This window comes from Callionymus lyra, chromosome 6, assembly GCF_982586985.1.
Source record: "Callionymus lyra chromosome 6, fCalLyr1.hap1.1, whole genome shotgun sequence".
Classification (NCBI taxonomy): domain Eukaryota; kingdom Metazoa; phylum Chordata; class Actinopteri; order Syngnathiformes; family Callionymidae; genus Callionymus; species Callionymus lyra.
This window is the reverse complement of record NC_141823.1, coordinates 12029854-12047459: the sequence shown is the minus strand read 5'-3', so window position 1 is coordinate 12047459 and position 17606 is coordinate 12029854. Positions and strand designations below refer to the sequence as shown.

The 17606-nt window shown below is 38.8% G+C and overlaps 2 protein-coding genes across 3 annotated transcripts; both read right to left on the bottom strand.

Annotated features, from left to right (window-relative positions):
• Positions 1 to 311: 311 nt before the first annotated feature.
• adpgk2 (ADP-dependent glucokinase 2) lies at positions 312 to 8417 on the bottom strand. Its single transcript, XM_087793716.1, has 7 exons — positions 8179 to 8417; positions 6420 to 6579; positions 4922 to 5112; positions 4746 to 4842; positions 3697 to 3833; positions 3342 to 3478; positions 312 to 2671 (listed from the first exon to the last, which is right to left on the bottom strand). The coding sequence occupies exons 1-7, from the start codon at positions 8372 to 8374 to the stop codon at positions 2117 to 2119; spliced, it is 1473 nt and encodes a 490-aa protein (XP_087649842.1). The 5' UTR covers positions 8375 to 8417; the 3' UTR covers positions 312 to 2116.
• A 938-nt stretch (positions 8418 to 9355) lies between these two features.
• Positions 9356 to 16518, bottom strand: ctsba (cathepsin Ba). Of its 2 annotated transcripts, none has more exons than XM_087793631.1 (11): positions 16381 to 16518; positions 13940 to 14067; positions 13790 to 13875; positions 12949 to 13063; positions 12281 to 12396; positions 11131 to 11216; positions 10913 to 11059; positions 10690 to 10806; positions 10283 to 10411; positions 10127 to 10220; positions 9356 to 9799 (listed from the first exon to the last, which is right to left on the bottom strand). In XM_087793631.1, the coding sequence occupies exons 2-10, from the start codon at positions 14060 to 14062 to the stop codon at positions 10147 to 10149; spliced, it is 993 nt and encodes a 330-aa protein (XP_087649757.1). In that variant the 5' UTR covers positions 14063 to 14067; positions 16381 to 16518; the 3' UTR covers positions 9356 to 9799; positions 10127 to 10146. The 2 variants fall into 2 exon arrangements, with proteins under 2 accessions (XP_087649757.1, XP_087649758.1); XM_087793632.1 differs by having other exon boundaries at positions 10139 to 10220.
• Positions 16519 to 17606: the final 1088 nt, after the last annotated feature.

Below are 17606 nucleotides of genomic sequence, written 5' to 3'. Positions count from 1 at the left end.
CCCGGTGTGTGAGGGAGAGGTACCGCAGGTCTTTCCTCCCTGCTGCCATCAGACTCCACAACAAGAACACACCAAGATAACTATTTAACTGCACCTCTTGTTATTTATGTAAATATGATTGTGTATATATTATATAGCGCAGATTTATCTTTTATTCTATTTAGATTTTCTTTCTCGTTTTTATTTCTGGGTGTTTTTATTTCTCTTGCTGTTGTTAAACCGAATTTCCCCTCGCGGGACTAATAAAGGTTTTCTGATTCTGATTCTGATTTCTGAAAGTGAATAAAAACATGCACCGAACAACCAAACACTGAGTGCTGAGCGTACATTTAATCGGAGACCATTAGAGAAGAGATCGGTCGACACGTGGAGCGACCATCACCGGGTCACGACAGGAAGTGTAAACATGTTTTTCACAGTAAAGCCGTCACCAGTTACACAAAGTAATAACTTCACATGTTGACTCTTTGAAAGATGTAGGGAAGATCATCGGTGCCATTGGAATATTAAACGGTTCGATTTAACTTTTTTTCTATTGGAAATGTTGTTTTCTGAGCATTGAAATGTTTTTTTAATACATTTATTCAATGATTTAAAAAAAAAAATTGTAAATAATATATCAAATTCGGAGTGTAAAAACATTTTTTTAAATCCAATTTCAAAAGAAAAGCTCAATCAAAATAAGCTTTTCAATATATAAACTACTGAATGAATAAGTTAAAATAAAATCAATGTGTAAAGATGGCACTGATTTACTTCTTTACAGACGAACCACAAACTCATTTGAATGGTGAACTTGATAGTTGATAGTTGGTAGTTGGTAGTTGATGTTGGACTGACTGAGGTAGCAGAATGGCTTCAATATTTAACTTGTCCACGTAAATGATGTTCGTGGAATCATTAGTTAACGTTGACGTGAATATTCTGACAAGTTACTGCTTCCTTTACATACAATTATTTTATCTGAAGGTTTTGTCAACGACTCACACAAGCACAAGAAGAAGAAAAAACATTATTGCACTTCAGCAGGAATGTCAATATTGAACACACACCTATGTTTTCACATATCCTGGACTCACCGAGAACTTCACTCTTCGCTCTGCTACTAAAGGAACTGACATTCGACAGATGCTTCCATGTTGTTTGATTAAAGTAAATATGACTCAATGGTTTACTTCTTCAAAACCGGCATTGGAAACGTTTAAATAGTGGTTCTACTCCGAGTCTCAGCCGGACGACACAGCTCCTTCCGAGTCGTCTCGCACAGAAACTAAAATCATTTTAAAGGCGTTTGACCGACAGTTATGTTTATCTTAACAAGGTTATCAATTTAAGATCCATCCCTTACAGTTCCCATTATGCACTGCAACACTTCGGCGCGCAAACAGTGACTGTTACAGGAGATTTGTTTATGCAAGTATATCAGTTTGATCAGAATATTGATGATTTAAGTAAGGTAAGGTAAGACAAACTTTATTAATTTAATTGAATTCTACACTTTAATTTAATTTATTATATTATTTTTTATTATTTTATTTATATTATTATTATATCAATTTATTTTATTTTAATTCAACACTTCAAATGTTTGAAAAGTTAAAACTTGGTGGCACTAATATACCAACATTTTTATATTAAATTTAAAACATTTATTTTTGAATTATTAGAATTAAATTATCAAACTCTGTGTAAAACATAATCATTCAATTAGAAGATAAATATATATATACATTTGATTTAATCATTAAAAAAAGAAAAGCTAATTGCTAAAACCAACATTTCTATAAACAGAAATGTTAAATCGATCAATATTCTGATCAAACTGATCTACTTCCAAACTCTTTAAGCCTCAACTGATCAAATGTGATGATTGACACGTGAAGAACGAGGGAGTCTGCATCTTCGTTCTTCAGCTGGAATGTTTGTTTCTGCATAGAGAATTCAAGTTAAAAAAAAAAAGAGAAATAATTCCTGAAGACGTCTCACAACAAGTAAACCTGCCGCGGAGGAGAGAGTTTGACGAGAAAGAAACTACAGTCCATCATGTGACATCATCACCGAGTCTTAAAGCTTCAAGGTCGCCTCAAAGTCAACACGTATCACATCAGATCTCTCTTCAGATCTGCAGAACCAGACCCGCCGCCGAGATGTTGTCTCCCCCGCCGGCCGTCTGGTACACCTCGGTGCACACCAGGACCGGGGCCACGCAGATCTCGTAGTCGTCCTCGTCCCAGCAGCTGACGGGTCTGGACTCCTGCAGGGGGATCCTCTGGCTGCCCTCACGGCGGCTGACCGAGAAGGAGTCGTCCATGATGAGCCGGGCCTTGCTGGGGTCGATGTCGTCGGAGCCGCACACGTGGCGGTTGGCGGTGAGCGAGGCCTTGGCCGTGGCCGACATGGTGTTCTTCCACTTGGAGCCCCTGGTGACGATCATGGCCTGGAAGGCCAGCGTGTGCACGTGAAGTCTGGTCAGAGGCTTGACCGCGGCTTCGCCTTCGCTCTCGGCGGCGGCGTCCCGCTGGCGCTGGTTCAGGAGGCGGTAGACTTCCCTCATCTGGTCCAGAACCGTGGCCACGCGCGGGTTGGGGTCCGACAGAACCGTGATGGTGGAGCCTTTCAGCAGACTCAGCAAGTTGGGAAGCTCCTGCTCGTTCATGCCGAGGGAGTCGGCCTGTGAAGGAAACTCAACTTTAGCAAACAAAAAACTACCTCTTTAAAAGGATTGTTAGGTGTTCTTCAAAACTTTGTGAGCAGGTTTGACTTGTAAATTAAACATTTACAAGTCAAACTTCCTGTTTTCGGAACGTCACGTGAAACATTCAACGGCAACTTTCCCTCACGGGCACAGAGAGAGGAGGCGGGACAAAGAGAAGCCGAGTTTGATTGACATATCACCAACCAATCAACCATCAGCACTTTCAACTCCTGACTTCAATGTTATTTTTTGTGTCAAAAGAGTCAATTAATTTGCTGCATTCAGGCAGTAAAGTAGATTCTATATAAAGTTTATATAAAGTGTTCAAAGGGAAAAGGTTCTACCTACTTTTAAGTCACACTTACATGGTTTCCTTGTACGAGAATCATTGATCCAAGTCTAGTGTCTACATGTTTGTCAATGATTTAGACCAGAAGTGGATCATTAAGGTAGTGATGGTGGATCACATGACATTTAAAGAATAGACTTCGGCTGATCCGTGCCTTCACTTGATTGACACAAAGGAACTGCACATGTTCAGACAGTCACAGTATTACATCATATATATTATTATTCCTCTCAAATATGTTGTCGTCTGTTGAGCTTTGACTTTGATACTTTACGAGTAATGGTGGATCAGACGTACGTGAGGGATGACGTAGTGCAGCAGGTCCTCCATTATACTCTCTTCCACAAAACTGGCCATTTCAAAATGGACTCCGATGGTGGGCGATGAAGAGGACAGCAAGTGGGCCAGTCGTGAGAGGAGAGTCTCTCGCTCACCTGTGAGGAGAAGGAAATAGAAATGAACACACAAGATAAAGAACTTCTGAGTCGGGGGTCTGGAGGTCTGACATCTGCCTAAATATTTGACATATTCTTATTGAAAAGGTTTTTTTTATTTGAAAGTCTTTAAACTCCTCTGTGACTGAACCAGATCGACCAGACACTGTTGCACTCGCTGGTGTATTTGCAATGCAAAGCAGCCAAACATGACTTGCCTGAGAGGAAGGGGAAGTTGTCCATCATCTGCAGACCCCCCACCACCACCAGATCCGGATCAAAGTGTTCCAGTTTCTCGGCAAAGTCCTCCATGGAATCCAGGTAGGGGTTGTGATCGTCACTGTGGACGATGTACCTGCAGACGAACATGAACTCTTGAGTAAATATGTCGATCCTGCACCTGGAACATCAGTTTTCATCTCGTGACACAATGTTAACATATTTCAAATGTTGACAAGGATGAGTGGAATGTTTGAGTCAGAGGTTCCACATACTGACACCAGAAGCTTCTGCAGATCCTCAAACACAAACTTGAGTTTAGGTTCAATAAAAGCTTTTTATGTCTCATGACTTTGGGTGCTAGGATGGAGCCGGTTACAAGTTTACTCTGGTCGTGTCATCATCATAATTAAGTATTGCTGGCCAACACCATAGAACTTCTCAACGGTGAAGAAACTATATTTACACTCAAAATTCACTATTCAAATGAAAACATTCACTTGTTTTTAATCCCCCGCATTTAACAAAGTATGCGAAGTTTTGACCATAATATTTTTCACTTGTTTAAATCAAAAACATTAATATAAACCTGCTAACCTGCATATGAGGTGCCATCCCTCTCAACAACACTCTTACTAATGATGACCTGAGAAGCTCCCCTAATGCTTTGCCGCCCAGCCAACCAATCACAGCTGTCAATAATTTTTTGGCAACAGATGTAAAATAGAAATGCAGTATTGAGCAACCAACCAGCTGTTCCTGACTGCAGCTCTGGAAATGATTGAATATGCAGTATGTTTTACCTTACCTTACCAAAAAAAACAAAAACACAAACAGAAAGACCTTGGAAGGTGAACTATGATAAAGGTAAGTAAGTAAGCAATTTTTATTTGTATGGCGCTTTTCCAGACCAGGGTCACAAAGCGCTTAAACAATCAAAACAATATTCAATAAAGTATATACTTTAAAGATCAAGATAAAACTGATAACACAACAGGAGTTCCAGAAAATCAAGGACCACTGTACATGTATTAGACTGATTTAATACCTGTTGGCCCTCCGCGAGGTGTAGTTCCCCCAGGTGGCCCCTGAAGGATACTCCAGGATGAGATGGATGTCTGGCTCCTCCACAGTGTTGCCTGCCACTGGGAAACGAAGAGCAGTTTGAGAAAGTGCGAGGAAGTCACAGAGAGCGAAGCTGATGTTCGGTCTTCGGGTCGGAACCTGTGATGCGCTGGGACAGGACGTCGGTGAAGTCCGAGCTGAAGCTGCCCCCCAGGAGCACGTCGCAGCCCTCCGTCGCCATGCGACCCGCCATCACCGGAGCGTTCCCGCCGACGGCCCATCGGTTTCCAGGTAGATCTCGAGACGCCTCCACCAGCTCGTCGAAGAGCGTGTCGTTCAGAACGAAGCGCCTGCGGAGAGAGAGAGAGATATATTGATAACAGATCACGTTGATCTTTGCAGCTTGATCCGACTCTTTCTTCAGCTCGGAGAATGATTTACTGTCCATTGGTTAGTTAGCAGTACAAGTATTTTCCTCCATTTTTCTGCTCAGCCATGTTAGCCAGATGTGTAAATCATCTTGTTCCATTTGAAAGACAAATGTGTTTCCAGATGTATAAACATTAATGATTTTAAGCATTTTTTCAGGTTGTGGTTTTCACAGGTAGAGAGAGGTCATAATGTGACCTTGGCTGAATCACATGTCATTTCATTAACCAGGGAAGTTTTTTTTTAAATAGTTTAATAAGTATGTTTGGACAGAAATGTCCTTAGAGTGTCATCTTTTGCACAGTGGACACTGTATTTTGGATTGATTTTTTTCTGTCGTTTGTTGCGTTTGCGCTGGAAATTATTGCACAGATCTGGCAACCATTGGTTGAAGAGACAACAGCAGCCTCCACTTACAGTGTTCCTTTGTTTACAGTTGGGGTTACAGCTGAACCCCCCCCCCCCATTGAGGTAGAGAGTATTCAATTTTTCACTTGTTTAAATTGACATTTATTTGAACTTGCAAACTCAATATTACATAGGAGGTGCCATCCAGCTCAGTAATCCCTAATGCTTTGCCGCCCAGCCTGCCAATCACATCTTTCGATCACTATTAACACAGCAACAGACATAGAATTTAAAGACAGCTTTGTAGCGACCAATCAAACGCCACTAAATAGAGCAGTGTGTAGAAAAGAATAATGGAAGTTCACCGTTTTATTAGCATCATAAGTAAGTGGTTGCGGTAATTCGTGTCTCCCACTAAGATCTATATTTATCTTAATATAAATTAATGACTAAGAACTTTGCTGTTCCCGCCTATAGCTTTGAGTCGTGACATGCAGGACGATTACATAAGTGTGTTGGCTTCAGGCATAAGTTCATCTTTACACAACTCAGAGGCGCCACAGTTGAGGGAGTTCAAGCTAAAAGAAAACATATGCAGATCAACTGATTCATCTGGTGACTGCTCAGAGCAAAAAATAAAGTGCTGTGGTTCACAGTGACACTACTTCATTGTCTGCAGTAGAAACTAAAAAAGCTCTGGACTCCTAGTTTGCTCAGAGAAGAACCAGATGTTGTTAAAACACACACAGGCTTGAACACGATGTATAGCATTCTCAAGGAGCCGGATTCATGTCGGAGCAGGAAGACTCGTTTTATGTGACATTACGTGTTCAGATAAACAGGAGCGTTGGGAGAGAGCAGAAGTTCGACCGTCACTCACTCTGCAGCAGCTCCCGGTGCAAAGAAGTATGCGAAGCTCTGAGCCAGCTGCTCCGCGCTCTCAATGTAGTCGTGATGAATCGGCTGGTTCGTTGGAATGAGGTCGATCTTGTTCAGCAACGAGACACCGTCCACGATCAGGTCCACACATCCTCCAAACCCTACGGATAGAGAGAGAGAAGCACATTTTATTTAGGAAATTAACAAGTGCGTGAATGAATTTGCCCACAATAAGAAAAAAAATGTTATTTAATTATTCCTTTAACCTAACATTGACGACAGACTGTCAGAAAAAACATGCATGATATGTGTCACATCCAAATATACATATATAAAAAGTAAGTAAATATGTATCTATTTGATAATATGTATACTTATTGTCATCGATTAAGCTTAAGCTAGTTCATAGAATGTAATATAAAGAAACATTACAGAAAACATGATTATTAAAAATAATAAAATTACTTCACGATGAATACAATTCTCATAAATCAATAAGACAAGTTTATTTGATCATTTGACACAACATTGAGGACAGACTGGTAGGAAATACATGCATGATTTATGACACATTCAAATATATATGAAGAATGTTTTTGTAAAATTGGAAATATTAATTTTATTTAATGATAAAAAGCATTTATACTTATTATCAATTAATCTTCGGCTAGTTTATAGAAAGATGAAAAATATTACACACAAAAAAATATTATTACATTAATAATAAGATTACTTTACGATTAATATTACTTTATTTTTATTATTTTAATTAACACAAAATACCTCATTCTTTCTCTTGACTAAAAAGAAATTGAAAGTGGAATACTGGAGTGACTCTCTTAGGCGTGTAAATAATTCATGATCTAGTTTAATTCTACTCCAGTTTCCTCACACCCACCACACACTCCTGAATGCACCTGCATGATCTTGAGTCACTCGGCACAGAAAGTGCCTCCTCAGCATGACTCAGGTTTAAATCGTTTACTTAGCGGACGAAATCCTTAAGTCTCTGCCGACCAGGACAACATCCTGTCAAATATAGACTCGTTCAAACAGCTTCTGATCTTTCAAACACAAAAGCCTATTTCAGATACTGTGCATGGATATATGGATTTAACTTTTTTTTTAGATAGAGCCAAAAAAGACAGCTTATAGATAAGGATGTTGGAACCGGTTTGAGTGGGGGAGTGTGAGAGGTCAAAGGTTAGATAAGAAACAACCGTTGTGTGTGTGTGTGGAGAACACAAGCTGAGTGATGGAACTGATATTTGTGTTTTCATGGCAGCAACACAATTCGAGCAACTGTGATGACAATAAACACATGAGGACAGACAAGCTTTTGACCCATTTCAAATAACATAACATGTATGTTCCATGTGTCAAACAAACAAGGAACTCCTTCAAGAACACAATGTCCCTGGAATTGAAAATGTGTTTCTGTGGATTTTTTAAAGTATTACTGATGCATCTTTATTTTTGTGATCAATCATTGTTTTGACTCATGTTAAGTATCTGCATGAGGACATATATTATTATATTATCATATCATATTATATCTAAATATTGAGGTTTGTGTGCCTAATATTTGAATTTAAATTCGACCAGTAGCTTAAAACAATATGTATTTGTTCAGTTAATTGAGACGAGAATGCAACTGTATCCGTCTGCAAGACGACACGAGGACAGAGTTTATTGACTAAATATGAATTGAATATTAAAATAATATTTCAGATGCTAACGCTGTTAGCCGCTTCACTCACCGACAGCTACTCGCGGTCTCGCTACGTCGTTCATTCCGACCTTACGCTCCGCCCGCAGGAGCGACGACAGCACGGTGTCCAGGCGCTCGTCCAGCCCCGCGTCGTCTTCCGACCGGAACCACACGGCCAGCAGGACCACGAACAGGGACACCACAGGCCCATATCTCACCCAGGAGACCCGACCGCCCCCCGCCATCGCTCGCAAAGTGCCGACTCGCGTGTGTTGGTGGTTGAATTGAAACGACTCGACCCCGCCCCCTTGTCCAGGAGATAATGGAGGCGCTTGTTTGAGTAGCCGGGACGTCCCTATTCTAACGTGTATAACTATTTACATCGAAAAGTGTTATTGAAATAAATGATCTATTGCTTGTTTTACCATATATATAATCCCTATATTAATTCTAACGATGATTATTTAATTAAACTTGTGTCGTTTGCTGGCGGTTACACGCATATGTTTAAAAACAAATACTTTAAATTCAGTTATAACTAGAATATGATAGTTAGATTTACGCGCATAGTATAGCTACTATGACTCTATAAGTCCAACTTCATAAGCGACAATAAAATATAAATAATTAATGTATTCGGATACTGTCGTAGGCGCGATGATGAACAAAGCGAGCGCACCCTCTGCTTTACTACGAGGGCGTGTTTGTTTACGACAACAAGGCGGAAGTAGAGCTGCAGACGTGGAACATTGCGATATAAAGAGGAACAATTCTCACGTTAATATACATTTTGCAACAGCGTTGATGACGCGTTTGTTGGCACAAGCTCGTTTAACAAAAAGGACTTTCAAAGCAAGAGGCCGTCAACAATGAGTCAGGTTCTGCTCGAGGTTTCTGCCTTCTAAAAGGAAGTTTTTCCTCGCCATAGCTCACTGCACAGTGTTTCGCTTCTTGCTCTTTGAATTGCTGGGATCTGTTTTTCCTTAATCAACTATAGTCTTACTTCAACTGTATAGTGTCTTGAGATAACTTTATGATAAGACACTTTAAATAAAATTGAATATGAGCGAATTAATGTCACTTAGACAAAACGAATGCATACAAAAATATAGCTTGACTTGTAACAAACATCACCAGAAAAGCAGGTGAATGTGTCGACACACCTTCCATTACATCTTATTGTGTCAGAACATTGTAATCTTGCATCATAAAGAAGTGAAACATACTCAGTGGACACGTATTTATTCAGGCATCATTACAATAATTCAGTCGCTGCTGCAGACAAAAACATTCATTTTCTCTTTAAAACTTTTGATTGGAAAACATAAAACAATTTATTTTTGTCATGACGAACTTGCATAGGCGACATTCATTTGTATAACATTTCAAAGGAGAAATGAATACAAAATCAGCTCCATCACAGGAATTATGAATCTTAAAATGTCAAAAATCGACTTAAGGACCTTTTTTTTTTTAAACAAGTAGAATGAACAAGAGATGTAGACATCGTAAAAATGCGCAGCTTGATTAAAAAAAGAAAAGCCTAGTGAATGGTTGTGTTTAGAAGGGAAAACTGAAGCTGGTTTCAGGCTTCTGAAGTGAATCAGTAGGTTCCAGCTCTAGTGTACCAAAGTCGCCCTCTAGTGGTCGTCTGAAGACCCGCATCATATCTGCAAGAAGAAGGTAGTTCAGTAGGATCTTAATTTAAAATTAAGGCATAGTTTACTTGATAAATGTGGATTTATGCAACATTTAGACTGTCAGTACAAGTCCCTTAAAAACATGCAAAACAGACATTTAAGTCAACATTTAAACACTTAGTCATTATAGGCGACATGGTGAGGCATCCTTTAATAAGACTGACAATTAAATTAATAATAAGGCTAGAAGGTTCATGAGTTTCCATATACATTACAAGACAGAAACTCTTTAAGACACACAACAAAAAGTGAAAGAATTTAAATGTTTGACTTTGTTTCATCAAACCTCACACTGACCTTTTGACTTACTTTATCTTCTACTGTGGAATTCCTGCCACAATCTCAGACTCGATTCCACAGTGATCGGATCCACGCAGGATTTTGAAGAAACCTTAAAAGAATTAAAATTAAAAATCAGAATTTCAACTGCAGTTGGGATGACTTGATGCTCACCGTTGTCACCCCAGTCGCTGTTCCACGAGTTGGCACAAAGCCAGTAAGGAACGTCGTCATCCACTCCCCAACCCAGAATCTTGATGGCGTGACCCCCCAGAGCGTGGCCAGTCACATGCTTGTAGACACCTGGAGGCGAGAGCAGAGCGAGTCCAGCGCCGGAGTTACTTTATAGAAAGTGTATCAGTGCCATGAGTTACTTTATAGAAAGTATATCAGTGCCAGTACAACACTGAACAGTTGAATGCATTTTAGAAACTTGTAATAAAACCAAAACATTTAAAATGTTAAAGTTATCAAATATTCTAATGGCACTCATATACTTCCACAGAAGTAGTTGAGCAGATGTTCAAACATCTAAAGTCCAATAAAAACATCTACAGGAGAAAACAAGTTCAAAGGCTCACCAGACTTGTACTGAACAAAGTCTTCATAGACGGTGAAAGCGCCCTCTACTGGTCCATTCTTGTAGATTTCCGACTTGATCTGAGTCTCTTCAGAGGGAACGCTGTACGAAGTTTCACCTGTGATCAAAAATGTGTCATTTTAGTTTACAAATAGAAAGTCACAGCAACAGTCACTGGAAGGTTCAGACAGTGGACGTCAGTAAAGACTTCTCGTCCTGCTCACCAAAGTGTTTGTCCTTCTTGTAGCTGGGCTTGTACCCCTCCTCGCACTTGAGGACGCACTCGGGCGTGTTCCCCTCCTCGCCCGTGCAGGGGGGTCTGGTGCCGTTCACGTGGTGCTCACAGGGGGAGATGCTGTACGGGCGACAGCCTGAGGAGACAAACGCGTCATTACTTCTGACCGCTTTAAATACACTGTGATTTATGTCCTTCCACACTGACCCATGTGAGAGTCGTAGAGGCCCCCTGAGACCAGACCCTCTCTGGTCCAGAAATCCCAGGCTGCAGACGGATAGCCGCCGTTGCATCTACAACAACAACAAGTTTGGGTCAGCGCATGCAGTAGCTTCAAGTCAGTTACAATCCAATCTTGTAACTTTTATTTTTAAAAAATACTCCAAATAACTTTTCCTTTCCGTCCACTTTCCATTAAGCATACGTTTTAACAGGAATCTGGAGAAACTCATCACAATACTACACATTATTATGCTGTAGGAACGAGGATACATTTGTGATATTGCAGGGAAGCATCATTTATGGACAGTTCATATAAACATTGAATTGAATTTATTTAAAGTGATCATTAACTGATGGATAGAGGATGTGATGCACCTGCATGTTACAGTTGCCTGGAGTGAAGCCACAGTTTTTAAAAATCTCCCCCTTTCACCCGCTTAAGTCATTTCAAAGTCAACGTCCGTTTTTGGAACCGTCAAGTTGGACTGTGTTACTTGAACATTAAAGAATAAAAATATTCCTTTCTTGATGCGGAGGACGATTAAAGAGAGCCAACAACATGTCAACGGTAAATATAATTATTGTAAACACCATTTAATTATAAACAAAAAAAAACATGATAAAAATAGGAAATCAAAATTAAACTGCACTTTTTGATTTAAATTCATAAGATATAGTGACATCACTAATTTCATGGGCATTAGCCCCTACTTTATGCCATTCATCTCTACTTGACTGATGAACTTTATTTATCCAATGTGCTGATTCATAACTGGGCTCCCCCACAATTCTCCCCACTTGGGTTGTGCCACTGTATAAATTATTTTGAACCTCAGAGAGAAGAGGGGGAAAAAAACAAAAACATGGTATAAATGTGAAAGCAGCAAAAATAAAAATTAGTTTTGCCAAGAAAAAACCCAGACAATCAGACTAGACAGTGATTGAATAATTGAAGTTGTGCTGTCAGGAATTGGAGACAAATCAAATATCAGAGACATTAAACGTGGGCTTGTGGGTCGTGTGCTCCTCCTGATGGACGGTCCAACTCAAGTTACAACCTTGTTCTTTTAAAAGCTTTAACTCTTTAGATTCATGTTTGCTGTAGCTGTGTTGACGTTAGCAGCAGTGAACTCACCCGTCTCCACACCCAGTGCAGCAGCTGAGCAGGTCCTCAGCAGAGATCTCCACACTGATCTTGGCGTCGCTGTGGATGCACACGCGGTCGGACATGGCCTCTGAAGCACCGAAAGCCTGAGGAAGAAGGCGTGGAAAAAGTGAGAGGCTGCTGCGACACGTCCTTAATTAGGTGATCGTCACTAAATAGAATGAACACAACGTACTTTTGTATTAAAGAGAGCATAGCAAAGGCAATTGGCCAGATCAGTGAGTCTTGAACGCGAAGAAAAATGACAGTATTTACAAACAATTCATTGTTGTAAAGCACAATAAACCATATTGTACAATATAATTTTTCACCAATATTACCGCTGTACACTCATTTTAGAATTTGAAATAGTTAACAGCAGCTTTATTATACATAAATGAGGAAATAGAGTCAAGCAACTGTTACCTAGTAAATGGTCTGTTCCTCCATCAACACGAAATCTCAAAAACATGCATTTTTCAAATCCATTAGAGTCATTTGGCTAACAGACGTTAAAAGTTGCAACAGCCACACATTATTCTGGCAGTAATATTGATAATTTGAAATCAGTGTCTTAACCCAATTCCAAAATAAATCAGAATATGAACATATGAGGAAACATGACACTGAAGGCGTCGACACTTTTGAAAGACACTCACCCAGCATGAGCCGCACGAGCCCTGGTCTCGGATCTCCTGCAGGGTGGGACAGTTTGGCCACTGAGTTCTGGCATCAAAGTCTGTTGGCAGCTTCACGCCTTCAGCGTAGTGCAGCCTAGACGTGAGCAACCAAGATAAACAACGTGAACTTTGAACGATCCACTTAAAGTTTAAATTAGGGCCGTTAACTTTAACAAGGATAACAAGTCATAAAGGTTTAGGACGAGCTTTTATCAACGATTATTAAAAGGTACAAATGCAACAATCTATTCATAAAAACACGTTTATGAAGTACAATAAATGACTGAATATAATATATAAGGTAGATAAAGTCATGTAATTTATCTATTATGTTTTCTATAAAAAGTTATCCATTTGAAGTTGGTCTACAAGAATAAGCCTTTTGATCAACTACTGGAATCGCTTTGCTGTAGTTAGATTAAGAGGAGTTTCAACGGAGACAGAACCCTCTAGTGGTTATATAGTGCAACTGCGATAGAAAAATGGCACATTGGACATCATAAATCTAAAAGGTTAGAAGATTCGGTTGAACGTGAAGAAGAACAGAAATGTAAATGTTCACACCCCTAGTTTTGATGAAACTAAAAAGTCTAAAAATGTCACTTTCAAATTTGAACGGGAAACTTATTTTACAGATTATATTTAACTAAATATAATCTGTAAATTATTTACAGATTATATTTAATTTATATTTAAAACAGCTGGTAGAGTGTGATAAAATGGCAGCAGAAGACATGTCGATACATGTCTGCATGTGCTGAATGAATGAGCAATAACCAATGATCAAGAGTCGTTTGCATCAAGATGTCTTCAAGCTTACAGGACTGGCAGCTTGGGTCCTTTGAGGATGGTCCCGCAGAGTTTCTGCACATAACTGTAGTCGACGTTGTGGAAGTTGTGACCCGCCTGCAGCACAAAACAAGTCATTATTTAGATATCGACGACCATGAGGATCCTGCAAACACCGTACCTTCCAGGTGGTGTTGATCTTGTTGATGAAGTCGACCAGCTCATCGGACAGCGGCTGAAGGCGAGGTCTGGCCTCGCTCGCGGCCACGATGACGGCCAGTACCATGAAGGCCACACGCCACATCTTGCCTGGTAGAATTATAAATTATTAGTATAATATCATTGTTGAATTGTTGCCAAAAATACACGAATAAAGGGAGTGGGAACAAGGGTGTGTATAGCCAATAATCTGGCTATATGAAACAATATTTTGAGATAATGTAGGAACAAAAATATATTTGTAGTATTGTCGAGTACTTGACTCTGGTGTTGCAGAATCTACAGACCACATGACTCTTGAAGTCGTAACTGTTTATTTGTTTTGAAACCAAAATATGTCCAACCATCAGCTTTAAAAGCTGCTGGAGTCAACTGTATCCCCTCGTCCTCAGTCATCTCTCTGGATTAAAACGTTCCCTTTGGAGAAAGTAATGTTTGCTGCCATCCAGAGGCAAGAAGTTTAATTTCAACACAAAAATATTTGCATGTTTATAGTTAATACATACATTTTATACATCATTTATTAATAAATGTGATAGCCAACAGATTTAAAAGAAAAAAACAATACAGTGATGTTTGGGTCCCCATAATGTACAAGTGTATGATTATTTTCCTACACCCCTATAGTAGAAGGAATCATTGTAAAACTTCCAGAAATTATTAAGATCTTTGACCGGTCAAACTAGTCTTGGCAGTACAAAATAGTTTTGACTGCGTGTTACGGGGTGTACAAGTACAATTATGAGGAAACGCTGTGTGTTGTCTCAGCAGGTCTGGTGTTCTGAAACTAAAGCTTCGGTTCACAGGTGAGTGCAGTCGACTCCAGAAGAGGAACATGGCGTCAAAATAACTTCAGTCTGCTCTGGTCACACACTGTGTCACTGAAGGACAAACATGAAGTGACTTCAACAACAACCTTTACACTTGGATAAACTTTGCAAGAGCAGCATTTTAAATGTCAGCATCAAATACTTTAACTTCTCCATTAGTACTCCCGAGGTCAGCACAAACCCTACGACCACAGAGAGGATCAGTTTCATGGTAATTAAAGCAAACTAAATTTATTATCTTATAAAACTTTTATTAAAAAAAAAAAAAGAAGATATAAAGGAACTTTCTTTTTCACAATTTTTACATTTACTTAAATATATTTTAGGGGTAATAAATACAGACCAACTTTAAAATACACAAGGACAAAAGTTCCAAAACAAAACCCTATAGTCTTTTGGTAGCAAATAAGGAAGTAAGTTTTAATATAATATTATAAATAAAATTATAATTTTCTACATGATCTCGGACCTCATGAGGGCCATGAGGTCAGAGCTGCACGTGGCCCCCAGGACACAGTTTACTCATGTCCTGTTAAGAGACTTACATATAAGGACTTTCACATCTGAATGGGAAAAAAGGAACCAATAAAAAAAAACTCAAGCTCAACATTTACCAAACTTCAGATCACACACACGATTATTCTGGTTAAAGAAACTGGAGAAGTGAAAATTGTGAAGTGGAACCAACTTCACATGACTGAGAGTAAAGATGCGTCAAAGCTCATGAGCTCAGATTGTTTTTTTTCTAGTTGTTAAAGTACTTCTCATAAGAATCAGTTTGAATAGGATTGGACTGTGGCCAGCAAAGCTTCTTGAGTTATGAGTAAATAATACCATACAAGATTAACATGGTGGTGGTTAAAAAAAACAAAAACCAGTAGGTGGACGTGACCTTTCATATTAAAATGGAAACTAAAACTCTCAGCATTGACCTTTGGTAAGCGCAGCCACTAGACACATGTATTATAGCAAGTTAAAGAATGTTTAGACAAAGAGATAAGCTTTGTTTTTTTAGAGAAAATACCAAAAACATTAGTGCTTGTTCAGATAGTCCTGGAACATTTATGAAGGAAGCTTCTCTGACAGAAATCAATCTATTGCAGGCGAGAGAAAGGAAATGAATAATGAAAAAACACATCAATGCAGGAGTCATAGTGACGTCACTTCCATTGTGGTTAGTGCAACAAACACATTTGACATTTGTCTGCACGTCTCCCGCACACACTGGTTGCATTTGGAGGGAAGAAAAGACACAGAATATTATTTAAAAAGTGATGATTTTTACGTGACGACATACAAGTTAGCAAAGTAGCATTTTTTGCTTTTATTAGCTAGCACCGGTTACACAAGTGTGTTTATCAGAGTTTATGTCGTCGTATCTCTACCTTTGACCACACAACACGTAGAATAAAAATGTTTCCTCAAAAACGAATGTACCTGCATATAAGGCGACACACTTGTTTCTGAATACAACTTAAGTTTTAACAAATTATATTTTAACTTTCAACAAAGCTACCACACGCCAGCGCTCAGAAGCTAATGCTAGTCGCTAATGTTAATGAAGAAAAATTACCTTTTTATAAAAAATCAACGGATGCTGACTCGACGAATTCTTCCGGTTCTGTTGTTGTTCTTCTTCTGCCCAAAGTGGATCCTTAACTGATACCGACGCCCGCTTCCATTTATATCTCTGACCACGTGACTGTGTCACATGACGGCGGGGTCATGTGATGATCGATCATCAGTTAGTATCACTTCCTGACTTGATTTGTTCGCGTCCGGTGAACGTTCATGTAACTGTTTCCTCTCAAGGCTTCGTGGACTTTACTCACCTTAGAATAACATCTCGTTGTTTATTTATTTTTTTGTTTGTTCCTCGTGTGTTTTAATGCTGCGTTAAGTAATTTGAACATTTTTAAATTTAGTTTATAATTATTCTAACCATGATCCGAAGTGTCTCCGTTAGAATTATTATTTTACTTTATTTTCTCTTGTCTGGCTGATGAACCAAATCTTCTTCGATCCAAAATATAATGAGATAATAATGGTAATCAATTCAAAGTGGAAAAAAAAACTGTATTTATTTTTTAATTAAAATATATACATTTTAAAATATAAAATAGAATAATATCGAACAAAAACGACCTTCATAACTTTAAAGATAAAATGAATAAAAAAAATATAATATTAAAGAAGCTCTATGCGATTTGAAGTCGAGCGACGCCAGTGGATTAAGAGGTAGTGTTTAGCCCGACGGGAGACCACATCTCATGAGTAAAAAGTTTGGTTAGGTTAGGTAGAACTTTATTTATCCCTTAGAAGATCTCCTCCGGGAATTTTTTTTTTTTTCCAATCGCCACAGCAATTTTTCATAAAAAAATAAATTAAAATAAGAACAAGAACAAAGAGAAATAAAGAGAAAGAACAAGATGATACAATCTAAGTCTTTATTTCTCTTTGTTCTTGTTCTTATTTTATTTTTATTTATTTTTTATGAAAAACTGCTGTATTGCTATGGCTATTAGGAAAAAAAAACCCAGAGGGGGGGACGTCCTGAGGGATCAATAAAGTTCTACCTAACCTAACCTAACTGTTTGCTCATGGGAAAGTTGCCATGTTTGTAGCAGTTGAATAATTTTCTGTTTCCAGACTTCCATTAATGAATGAAGGATGATACTGATGAGGTAATGAATCAGATTGTGAATAATTAAATATGATATGCGTTATAACGGCTTTGTAAATAACATAACTTTAACTTTGTTTTTGTACTGTAATACTGTACACCATCCCCATGAACTT